Source organism: Chrysochloris asiatica, unplaced genomic scaffold (assembly GCF_000296735.1).
Source record: "Chrysochloris asiatica unplaced genomic scaffold, ChrAsi1.0 scaffold00403, whole genome shotgun sequence".
In the NCBI taxonomy this organism is placed as follows: domain Eukaryota; kingdom Metazoa; phylum Chordata; class Mammalia; order Afrosoricida; family Chrysochloridae; genus Chrysochloris; species Chrysochloris asiatica.
In genome coordinates this window covers 393,470-406,523 of record NW_006408921.1, presented here as the reverse complement: position 1 = coordinate 406,523, position 13,054 = coordinate 393,470, and the positions used below count along the sequence as shown (strand labels likewise).

The following is a 13,054-nucleotide window of genomic DNA, read 5'->3' as shown; positions in this document are numbered from 1 at the left end:
CCTAATTGTTCTCCCATCTGCTTTGTTCTTCCATTCCCCTCTCCCTACTTGTATATTGCCCCCTCCCTAGCACCCAGACTATCCTGTGTCTAATCTGCCCTTTGCTCCACCTTCCCCTCCCTTCCCTCACCCACCCATGATGCCATTTTTATTGAGTGTGTTTTTGGTAAGTTGCCTCAAATCCATTATAGGATAAAGATACATCAGAGTTTAGAAATTGTAAAGGTTGTCACACTTGCTCTTTAATAAGCACCCCTCTTCTCATTTTCCATTGTATTTATGTACTATTGAGCAAGTAAATGACCTGTAGATTTGCCATCGTATGTGCTCTGTGCTACACAGTAATTTCTGTGTCTCTATTTTCAGTATGATCTTTCTTCCCAAAGGTTGCAGGGAGAGTAGCTGAGGAAAGAGGTGCGGTGCTGGGCCATGAAGTGGGGTACTGCATCCGCTTTGATGACTGCAGCGACCCGCTGACCACGAGAATTAAGGTGAACTGCTGAAGCTGCTTTTCCTATTGTAAATATAAAGAAGATGGTATTTATGAGAATTAGGAAAAAAAGCAACCATCCTTGAGGTTGTCTGACATCTTCCTGGCCCTGAGAGAATTCCGTCATCTTGGAAATGCAGAGCACTTTTGAGAAATATATGAATTCTTAGCCCAGAAAGGATCTTCAAAGTCAGGTTAAGTCCTGGTTTCTGCTGAGGAAGAGGTTGAGGGCCTGGGATATTGCATAACTTGCCAAGTTTATGTGATCATTGTGATAAACCAGGACTCGGAGCCATGTTTTCTCACGTGCGTTTTATTGTTTTCCCATTGATTCACATAGCTGTCTAAATACAGGAACATGCCTGTAAAAGACTTCAAAACAGAGACAAGGTATAGTATAAACTGACAGTGTAGGTTTCACAACTGCTGTTAGGACTAGGTAGAACTTCCTCATATTTTCATAGTAATAGATTTTTACAGATGTGTTCTTTGACCTAGTTGCTAGTCTTAAAATGATCAGTCTCACTACTAATCAGTGAATAATCAGCTCATTAGAATGTCGACTGTGTTCCACTATGCTGGAATTCAAGTCTAATCACAAGTAGTATAAAACACTGAATGAAAATGTTAGGATGAAATAAGCATTGTTTATAAGAATTGCAGTTACCTTTCAGTTTGCATTAGGAAAAGTAGTAATCATCAGAGGAACTAAGTAAACAATGTAACTTGTAAAAATATTGGCCTTGTTTTCTAAAGTTTTTGTGTAGTCTTAATTTAGCCAGGTTAAAGGAATATTCTATACTAGAGTAAGTCATAAAGTATTGCTGTAAAATTATTAAAACCTTTATTAAAGAAGACTATCAAAATATGAAGTTATTTTTTCTTGACACAACCCCCGTTTAGGTTTATACACTACTTGAAGGTGGGGTTTCTGTCTCTAACCTTTCCCTGAAGAATTCTGTACTCTTTGTTTACACCACATCAAAAAACAACAGTTTTGGCATCCTTGAGGGACTCTAATTGTTCCTCTTCAACTAAACCTGAAGCCAAACCAAACCAAACTCCTAGCAAGCCTGTAGGACAGAGTAGGACCCTGTGGGACAGAGTAGGACCCTGTAGGATAGAGTAGGACCCTGTAGGATAGAATAAGACCCTGTGGGACAGAGTAGGACCCTGTGGGACAGAGTAGGACCCTGTGGGACAGAGTAGGACCCTGTGGGATAGAGTAGGACCCTGTAGGATAGAGTAGGACCCTCTGGGACAGAGTAGGACCCTGTGGGACAGAGTAGGACCCTGTGGGACAGAGTAGGACCCTGTAGGGCAGAGTAGGACCCTGCGGGATAGAGTAGGACCCTGCGGGACAGGGTAGGACCCTGTGGGACAGGGTAGGACCCTGCGGGACAGAGTAGGACCCTGTAGGACTGCTCACAGGGTCTCTGAGACTGTAAATTGTGACAGAAGCAAATTGCCTCATCTTTCTGCCATAGAGTTTCCTGTTGGGTTTGAACCGCCAATCTATTGGTTCACAGTTGAGTGCCTAGCTACTGCAGCACTTGCACTCATTCCATACCCCTTCTCCTATCCAGCTTTCCTAAAATACTGTCGTTTGACATTATTTAACAAACCAGATTCCCTGGGAACTGTGAAGCACAGCTGTATCAGACTCACAGAGCTCCCTTAGACCAGGGGTGGACAACCTGGTCTAAGGTTCTGCCAAAATCTATAACATTCTTTGTGGGTCACACAGAATTATCAACTCTGCCTACTGTATTTGGTCAGATACTTAATTGACTGACCCTAATCAGCCGCTCCTCAGAAAACCCATGCCGGGTTGTGATGAGTCAGACCCGACTCAGCGCCACTTAAAATAACAACAAATGTGATGGCTGGAATTGGCGGTTGCCCTGGCAGGGTCAGATCACATGATTTCACAGGTCTTAGAAGACCCGCGGTCTGGATGTGCCCCACCCTTGCCTTAGACAGAGGTTGTCCTCATTGCCGTCCATCCTCAGTACTGGTAGTGAGGGTTCCTAGACCTTAGGGCCTCTGTTCAGATAGTGAATGCAGGGGAAGTTCTGCTAAGAAATTTGCAATCCCCAGGAGGATTCCATGTTTGAAGTTTTGTTTGTGGATAATTCCAGTGCTAAACCAGTACGTTTCCTCACTGTTCTTTTTAGGAATTGTCTTGTATATGTGCTTGTGTAGTGGTTGCACACATTTAGTTGCACTTGAGCCTTAAAAAGAAAATTAAAATACAATATAAATGAATTATTTCTGAAACTGTGTGTTTTTATTCTTCAGTTTCTGACTGATGGAATGCTGGTCAGGGAAATGATGGTTGATCCTTTGCTAACAAAATATAGGTAAGTGTGCTTGGCCTATGATAATGTTCCTTAAGTTTTTAAAGTACGCAAATAGCTAATGTTGCTATGATTTGCATTAGCATTCAGCTGTCCCAGAGTTTTTCCTCCACCTCGGCTCTTGCATTCCTTTTTTTTTTGTTAGAATTAAGGTACCAAGGCCATTTATAGGCATTAATAGGTACATTAAAGCCCTTGCCATTATTTCAACCACCTTTCACTTGTTCTATCTTGGCCAGGATTGATGGTGACTGTAGAGCCTTAGCACAGAGTAGAACTACCCAGTGTTTCATGGAATAGTCCCAATTTTGGGGTATCATTTTTCCCTCCTTGTGTTGGCTCATCCAAGCCTTTCAGTCTCTGGGAAAGGAAGGCACATGATTCCCTAGTACACATGTGATGCCCTTGTAATCCTGTGCCTCTTTGTTCTGTTTTCTACAGGCTCATAGTCCTCAGGGGGTTGGCCCTTGTTCTGACTTATGTGCCCTGTGGGGCTATATGCTGTAACTTAAAATCAGATGTTAAATCCTATTGGAATCCAATGATGGCAGTAAAAGCTTTTTATTTAGAGATAGCAATAAAGACAAAATTTTCTTATCTAAGATCTTTTGTGGCCACTATTTTGATTAGTTTATGGCTACCTCAGGGTCACTGAAGAAGTACTTGGCTTGACTTTTTTGTTGTTGTATAAATATATCTTCACACAACTTTTGTCAATTCAACTTTTATAGGTATACAACTTATTGACAGCAATTATAATAATTGGCTCTGCAATCTTACCCTTAATCAGTGTGATTTTTCTTCTACCGTGAACTCCTGTTTTCCCCTTCTTTGCAACCTCTGGTAACCACTAATAAACTCGCCTCAATACATTTTCCTTGTCTTTTGATATAAGTGAGGTCATATATATTGTCTTTTATGATTGACTTGTTTCACCCAGCATAATGTCTCCAAGCTCCAACATACTGTGTCATGTGTCAAGGTGTCAATTCTCCTTTGGGCTGCATCAGATTCTGCTGTACATATGTGGACCACATTTTGCTTATCCATTCATTTGTTGGTCAGCATTCAGGTTTTTTCCACCCTTTGGCTATTGTGAACAGTGCTGTAACAGACATTGGTGTCTGTTTTGAAGTCTCTGCTTTGAAGTCTTTTGGATGTATGCCTAAGAGTAGAATTGCTGGGTCATGGTGTAGTTCTATTTTTAGTTTTTCTGAAGAACCAACACACTGCTTTCCACATCAGGTATACCATTTTGTATTTCCACCAGCATTGGGTAGTGCGTTCCACATCCTTGTCAACATTTATTCTTTTCTGCTTTAAATAAATGTTTTGTTGTAGCCATGGTTTTGATTTGTATCTCTGATTGCTAATGATACTGAACAATTTCATGTGTTTGTTGGCCATTTCAGTGTCTTCTTTGGTGAAATGTCTGTTCACGTCCTTTGCCCATTTTCTGATTGGGTCATTTGTTTTTTTGGTATTACCAAAGTTTTATATACATTTTGGTTACTAGATCCCTGTTAGATACATGATTTCATAAAGATATTCTAGTCGTTAGCTTATCTTTTCACTTTCTTAGTAACGTCTTTTAATGAACAGAACTTTTTAATTTTTATTATAATAAGTAATTTTATTTATTTTGTCTTTTGCTATTTGTGCTTTGGTTGTTGTATTAAATAAGCCATTGTTGAAAGGTAGGCCTGATGCATTAGCCCTACTTGTTCTAAGAATTTTATGGTTTTCATTTGAACATTTAGGTCCTTAATCCATTTTGAATTTGTTTTTGTGTAGGGTGTGAGGCAAGGATTCTAATTTATTTTTCTGCTTGTAGAAATCCAATTTTCCCAGCACCATTTATTGAAGAGACTTTTTTTCCCATTGGCGAAATCAGCTGACTGTAGATATGTGGATTTATTTCTGGGTTCTCAGTTCTATTCCATTGGTCTGTGTGTCTTTTGTTGTACCAGCACCAGGCTTTTTGATTAGATGTATTTTTGTTATTAGGTGCCATCGAGTTGGTACCAACCCATAGCGTTATTATGCACAGCAGAACGAAACACTGCCCGATCCTGGGCCGACCTCACCATTGTTGCCATGCTTTAGTCCATAAATGCTGCTATTTGATTAGATGTATAGTACATTTTAAAATGAAGAAGTTTGAGTTCTCTTTCTTTTTATTAAGCATTGTTTTAGCTATTCAGGACCTTTTCTTTTTCATATAAAATTGTGTATTGGTTTTCCTATGTCTGTAAAGAAGGCTATTGGAATTTTTACTGTGATTGTGTTGAACCTACGGGTTGCTTTGGGTAGTATTGACATCTTAATGTTAAGTCTTTCAATCCATGAACATGGATCATTTTTCTAATTTAAGACTTTTTAAATCTGTCAGTAGTGTTTTATAGTTTTTATTGTATAAGTCCTTTAAGTTCCTGGCTAGATTTAGTCCTAGGTAGTTTATTCTCTTAGATGCTATTATAAGTGTAATTATCTCTTTAATTTCCCTTTCGGATTTCTCCTTGTTGGTGGTTAGAAACCCTACTGATTTTTTTGTTGACCGTGCCCCCTGTAACTATGTTAGATTTCTCTATTAGCTCTAGAAGCTCTCTGTGAACATTTTTGAATTGTCTGTGTACGAGGTGGCTTCAAAAAGCTCATGGAAAGATGGAATTGAAAGACAATGGGATTTTTCTGTACTTTTGAAGCCCCCTCATATAGGATCATGTTGTTCACAGATAGAGATGATTTTACTTCTTTTCTAATATGCATGCCTTTTATTTCTTTCACTTGTCTTATTGCTCTGGTTAGGACTTCTAGTACAATGTTGAACAGAGCTGATGAGAGCGGGCACCCCTGTCTTGTTTCCTATTTCAAGGGGAAAGCTCTCAGTCTATCTGTTATGTTGGATGTTGGCTTTTCATATATGCCTTGAATCATATTGAGGAATTTCCCTTCTATTCCAGTCTTCTTGAGGGTGTTCATCAAGAAAAGGTGTTGGATTTTATCAGATGTGTTTTCTGCACTCCTTTGTTTTACTGATGAAGTGATTATGTTGATTGATATTCTAATGTTGAACCATCCCTGTCATCCTGGAACACAACCCACTTGGTATGTGACTCTTCTAATATGATGTTAGATTCTGTTTGCTAGGATTTGTTGAGGATTTTTGCACCTATATTTGTTGTAAGAGATTTTGGCCGGTAGATTTTTTTGTGGTTATCTTTGGTTTATGCTTGTTTCAAAGAATGAATTTGGTAGTATTCTTTCTCTTTTGGAAGAGTTTAAACATTAGTGAAGTCATTGGTCCAGGACTTTTTGTTGTTGTTGTTGGGAGGCTTTTGATCACTAATTTGATTTCTTTACTTGTTATAGGTCTGTTGAGACTTTCAGTTTCCTCTTGAGTTAGTTTGGGTAGGTTGGGTGTTTCTAAGAATTTGTACACTTCATCTAGGTTGTCTAGTTTGTTGCCATACAATTGGTCTTAATATTCTGTCATAATTCTCTTTATTTCTTTTGGGTCAGTTGTAACAATTGCCTCTTTCATTTTTTATTTTGATCATTTGCATAGTTTCCTTCTTTGTCAGTCCAGCTAAAAGTGTGTCAATTTTATTCATCTTTTCAAAGAACCAATTTCTGGTTTGTTGATTCTCGCTATTGCTTTCAATTTTATTTATTTATTGTTTTCAATTTTATTTATTTATGCGCTGATCTTTGTTATTTTCTTTCTTCTGGTAGGTTTAGGATTAGTTTACTTTTCTCCTGGAGTTGTGGAGTTAGGCAACTAGTTTCATATTTTCCTTCTTTTTCATGTATTAGCTTTACTTTTGGTACAAGTGATTGCATGGAGTCTAAATACTCAGACAGGTCTGGTAGTCTGGATGGGGTAAGATGGAGTGGTGTGCTCATCAAGATCTTTCTTCTTGATTCTTAGTGCCATCATGCTGGATGAAGCCCATGAGAGGACCTTGTATACCGACATTGCCATTGGCTTGTTAAAAAAGGTATGACTTTGTTGCCACACTTTTGTTGTTTTGTTTTGCCTAATTATAAAAGTAATTAAAGCAATTTGGAAAATCTAACAAAATACAAAGGAAAGTATTTCATGCACTCAGAGAAAGCCACTGTTAAGATGTTGGTATATTTTCTTCTTTTTCTGTGGGTGTCTGTGTGTGTGGCACAAATATATTTGAACATAATAGAGATTATAGTGTATCTTCTAATTTTTATCTTGCATCTCTCCCTAATGAGCACTGGGATCATCAAGGTCATTTTCCTGTGTCATTAAATATTCTTTGGGGACATTATTTTTAATGGCTGTGTAATCACATGTGTGCCATAAAGTATTTAACTCTTCTCCTACTGTTAGCTATTTATTTGGTTTCTAGATCTGTAAGTATTTTTAATAATGATGCAGTGAGTATACTTGTAATTTAATCTGTGATGTGTGTTTCTTTTTTGACTATTACAGAAGATTTTCAGTTTATCCTAAAGTAGAGAGGTGAATATAATGAATCCCTATGTGTTCATCATCTACCTTCAACAAGTATAATTCATGACCAGTCTTGTTTCAACTGTATGTCACCCTTGTTGTTGTTGCTGTTAGGTGCCATCAAGTTGGTTGTGATCATAGCGACCCTGTACACAACAGAACAAAACACTGCCTGGTCCTGTACCATCCTCACAATTATTGTTACACTTGAGCCCATTGTTGCTGCCACTGTAACCTCCCCCATACACTTTCTGAATGTTTTCTTTGGACAAATTCCCCATCATAGCCATCTGGAAAGAGGTGGTAGAGCAGGGTGATAAAGAACCTGATGGGCTCTGGGTTAGACTTCTTGGCTTCAAATCCTGATCTACTGGCCATGTCACCTTTGTCAAGTTACCCAATCTCTCTGTGAATCCATCTAGTCCTGTCTAAAATGAGGGTTCTATTGGCAGGCCTGACCTAGATCGTAAATTGTGAGGCTTACGTGACATCATGTTTAGCTTTCAAAATGGTGCCTACAAAGGGTTATAACCAGCCTGTAAGGTGGCTTTATGCAAAAAAAAAAAAAAAAAAAAAAGCCTTCTGTGTGATAGTGCCCCATGGCTAAGGGAGGGTGGGCTGGATTCTAGATACTACTAAAGCCTCAGCCCAAGTATCTTTCTGCAGTGCATATGCTATACAACTGGACATAGTGGCCCTAGAATAGCATATAACTCAGTATATGTTAGGTGCTTTCTTGTTATTTTTGTTATTATTTCTTGGACAAAAGGTTAAGACTTTCTAATGTTTTTGTTAAGTGCTGTCAAGTCTGTTCTGACTCATAATGACCCTGTATAGGGTTTTTGAAAAGTGGTTGGTGAGTTTGAACTGCCAGCCTTGGGGCTACCAGTCCAGCGCTTATCCTATAGGACCCCAGACTTTCTGATACCTACTAGGAATTCTCTTACCAAATGTTTACTATCTTCTCGAATATAAGAGAACCTGTTTTAATGAACTGTTGCCAACACTATCAGCCTTAAAACAGTAAATCCTTGCCAATGTGATAGATGAAAATAGTGATCTCATTATTATTGTTACACATTTTAACTGCTAGTTCATTTGATCATTTCTTATAAGCCTGCTGAGTATGTATGTTTCTTTGAATGACTGCTAATACCTGTTGTCCACATTTATGTCTTAGTGCTATGATTTTTTGTTTGTTTGCTTTTATATTGAAGTCTGTATGTGCATAGCTTTTAACTATACAGAGATCCAGGTGTCAGGGAGAGTGATCATTTCAAGGAAAGTCAGAGTTGGGTCTTGAAGTTGCTTTATACTTTCTTTGAAATTTTAGAATTTTTTTTTCTTAATTTTGGAAAATTTCAAACAGTTGCAAAATTAGAAAAAATAGTATAATGAAGCCTCCTTTTGCATATGACTCTCACCATGATCAATTTATGAACAGTCTTATTTCATCTGTAGGCCCCTCCCACTACCAAAGAATTACATACACTGAATTATTTTGATATAAATACCAGACATCAAATTATTTCATCCACAAATATTTCAGTGTGGTCACTGTCTCTTGATGCTTTCTTCTGTAGATTCAGAAAAAACGAGGGGATCTTCGATTGATTGTTGCCTCAGCCACTCTGGATGCGGAGGTAAGAAGGAGCATTCCCTCCTATAGCAGAAGCAGTGATGGACATGGTGTTGGGAAGTTGCCTTTAGTAAGAGCTGCTTTTTGCCCGAATGACCTGCCTTTCTTACAGGACCATCAGATGTCCTCGATTTCAGCTGTGGGTGGAAATTGGCCTGTAATTAGCTGAGTTTATAATTACCTGCTTGGCTTGTTTCTCTACATACTATTATTTCTCCCCACGTAGGCAGTTTCTTTTTTATTTTTTTCAGTCTTAGGCTATATGTTTTTAATTTTTTTACATTCATACAATTATTGAATAAAAATTTATTGGGCATTATCTATAATGAATTCAGCAAGATACTCAAGACTCAAAGAAAATACAAGCTATGATCATATGTGTTGAGTATGTAGTGGTGGAATGGAGGGGATTGATCAGAGTTGAGCATCTGCTTGCAATATTCTTTGTTGGTTAGTAAAATAGTTATTGAGCTCCAGAAGCACAGAAAAAGGGCATCTCAGGTTTCTGGACAGAGTATGAAGTCAATTAGAAAGAGTATTCTTCACTGTAACTTAAGTGTTAATAGGTAGATGAATAATAGAGGTTAGACTACTTGAAAAGAAATTGAAAGTGTATTTCATTAGGCTATATTTTTAAAATTTATTATGACTATAGAGGGAGCTCTGGTAGCATAGTGATTACAAGTCGGACTGCCAACCTCAAGGTCAGCAGTTTGAAACTACCCATGGTTCCACGGGAGAAAGATGAGACATTCTGCTACCGTAAAGATTACAGCCTCAGAAACCCTGTTCAGGGTCACTGAGTCAGAACTGACTCCACAGTACTTAACAACAACAACATAGCATAGATGGAATTCTGGTGTGATGCTGTAGGATAAGCACTGCCCTGTGAACCCAAAGGTTGGTGGTTCAAACTCATTAGCTAGCTGCTCCTTGGAAGCCCTATACAGGGTTGCTATGAACTGGAACTGACTTGATGGCACTTGACAACAACAACATGGCATATATAGGAGCCCAGGTGTGGCATTATAGGTTAATTACTGGACTTCTAACCTCAGGTCTGGTAGCGTAGTGGTTACGAATCGGGCTATGGACCTTAAGGTCAGTGGTTCGAAACTATCAGCTGCTCTGCGGGAGAAAGATGAGGTGTTCTGCTCACGTAAAGATTTACATCCTTGGAAACCCTGTACAGAGTCGCTATGAGTTGGAACTGACTCCACGGCCCATAACAACAACAACAACCTTAGGTCAGTAGTTCAAACCCACCAGCACTCCGTTGAAAACCCTGTGCAGGGTTGTAACCAACACGGCAGCACTTAAAAACAACAACAGTGGCATACATAAAGGAAAGCTGGTGATGATGTAGGATAAAGCACTAGACTACTAACCACAAGGTCAGCAGTTCAAGCCCACTAGCCACTCTGCAGGAGACTTTTTGCTCCTGTAAAGATTTACAGCTTTGGAAACCTTGCACAGGATTTATCATTATCTAACATGAATTTCTGGAGTCATGGTGTGGCACTGTGGGTTAATGCGTCAGACTGCAAAGTCATTTGAACTGCAGCGTCAGTGGCTCAAGCTCACCAGCTGCTCCTTAGAACCTCTGTACAGGGTCGCTGTGGGTCGGAATTGACTTGATGACACATAACAACAACAACATGAATTTCCAAGTATTTATTGTATGCCTCCCATCACTAAAATGTCAATTCCATGAAAATAAGGATTTTGATGGTCTTATTATTTTGTCTCTTGTACCTGAAACAGTATCTGGTTTGGATTAGGCATTTGGGTTGAATGAATTTTAACTGAATGTGCATCAGTGGGAGATTAAATGACAGCTCAGATCAGGACAAGCTCTACAAAAGAGCTGCATCCTGCATCTGATCAGGAGCCTTTGGAGGATGTGGAGTAGAGTGGTGACTTGATTATCTGAGTTCTAGAAAGATCACTTAGGGTGCTCTGTAGAGACAGGAAGAGTTGAAATTGGAGCTGCCAATGGGAAGCCTGTTCTGTAATACAAGTCAGATATGAAAAGGACTTAATTCCTAGTGTTCCAGTGGTTTCAGGGATGCAGGACAGCTTGGAGGAAAAAATGCTCAGTATGGGTTAAGAGAGACATTTGTTATGTGTTTGCTGGTTTCCCAGGTTTTTCCATAGGCTGTAGGGTTCTGTGTCGTAGGTCTGCCCATGGTGACTTATGAGTCAGAGCCCCTTTGTTGTTTGTTGTTCTCTTTAATTCACTATGAGCTCCTTCATGATACCTGCTGGAAGGCTGTTTCAAGCACTCTCATGGAGTGCTGGAGTCCTGGTGTGGCACTGTGGGTTAATGGATCAGACTGCAAAGCTGTTTGAACTGCAAGGTCGGCAGTTCAAGCTCACCAGCTGCTCCTTAGAAACCCTATACAGGATCACTATGGGTCGGAATCGACTCGACGGCACTTAACAACAACCATGGAGTGCTGGTGTAACTCTGTAGTATAAGCACTGAACTGGTAACTTCAAGGTCAGTGGTTCAGACATACCAGCCACTCTTCAGAAACCCTCTACAGGGTCACAATGAGTCAGAAACAACTCCACAGCACTTAATAGCAACAGCAGTGATATAACCTGACCTCATTTGTCTTGTGTCTCTAGTGGCTCCATTGCATAGTGTCTTCTTTCTGTTTCAACTTATTTTGAACCTTTTTCTTTTTTCTTATAATTTAATTTAAATTTTATTGTGGTAAAAATACATAGAAAGCAAAAAGGTTGCCATTTTAATAATTTTTAATTGTACAGTGACCTTAATTACGTTCACCTTGTTTTGCTAGCATTACCACTATCCATTCCTAAAAGTTTGACACCACCATAAATAGAAACTCAGTACCCCTTAAGCAGTCACTCCTATTCACCCTCCTCCCCTTGTTGTCGTCGTTAAGTGCCGTTGAGAAGATTCAGACTCATAGTGACCTGATATAGGATTTCTGAAGAGCAGCTGGTGAGCTTGAACCGCTGACCTTGCAGTTCAAACTGACTTTGCAGTCCAGCATATTAACCCACAGCCCCACATCAGGACTCCAGTAAACTGTATGCATTTGTCTCTTCTAGATATTTCATATCAGTGGGATCATGCAGTGTTTGATCTTTTAAGCTTTACTTCACTGAGGATAATGTTTTCTAGGTTCATTCATGTTGAAGTATGTAGCAGGACTTAATTCTCTTTATGGTTGAATAATATTCCACTATATGTACATGCCACATTTGTCCTGTTGGTGGACACTTGGCTTATTTCTGCCTTTTAGGGATTGTGGACAATGTGCCACTGTGCATGTTGGTGTACAGGTATTTATTTGAGCCCTTGCTTCAAGTTTCTCGGACTAGGCCTGGAATAGCTGGGCCATATGACATTTTACATGTTTTGAAGAACTGCCAGATTTTTTGCTGTACCATTTTACTTTCCCACCAACAATGCACAAGGGTTCTACTTTTTCCAACAGTTGTTTTTGGTTTTGCTGTTAATAGCTATTCCAAGTGAGTGTGAAGTGGTATCTAGTTTGGACTTGCATTTCCCTAATACTACCAACGTCTTCAATCTGAAATTGATCAAACATGCAATCAAATGTATTGATTGTTACTGGTGATATTGGAATGCAAAGGTTGGGAGCAAAGAGGAAGGATCAGTAGTTGGAAAATATGGCCTTGGTGATAGAAGTGATGCTGGAGAACACATGATAGAGTTCTGCAAAACCAATGATTTGTTCATTTCAAATACCTTCTTTAGACACCATAAGAGATGACTATACACATGGACTTCACCAGATGAAATACATAGAAATCAAATTGACTACATTTGCGGAAAGAGGCAATGGAAAAGCTCCATATCATCAGTGAAAACAAGGCCAGGGGTAGACTGTGGGACAGATCATCAATTACTCATATGCGAATTCAAACTGAAGCTGAGGAAAATGAAAACAAGTACACGAGAGCCAAATTATGACCTTGAATATATTCCACCTGAATTTAGAGATCATCTAAAGAACAGATTTGATACATTAAACACTAAAGACCGAAGACCAGAAGAGTTGTGGGATGACAAA

General features: G+C 39.1%; 1 protein-coding gene across 1 annotated transcript in view; it reads left to right on the top strand.

Annotated features, from left to right (window-relative positions):
• DHX35 (DEAH (Asp-Glu-Ala-His) box polypeptide 35) overlaps window positions 1-13,054 on the top strand; it is a 154,721-nt gene that overhangs the window by 63,345 nt on the left and 78,322 nt on the right. The window contains exons 5-8 of the mRNA XM_006876636.1: window positions 387-491; window positions 2,792-2,853; window positions 6,782-6,851; window positions 8,923-8,982. Of these exons, the coding sequence (XP_006876698.1) occupies window positions 387-491; window positions 2,792-2,853; window positions 6,782-6,851; window positions 8,923-8,982 (297 nt within the window). The remainder of the gene's footprint in view (window positions 1-386; window positions 492-2,791; window positions 2,854-6,781; window positions 6,852-8,922; window positions 8,983-13,054) is intronic.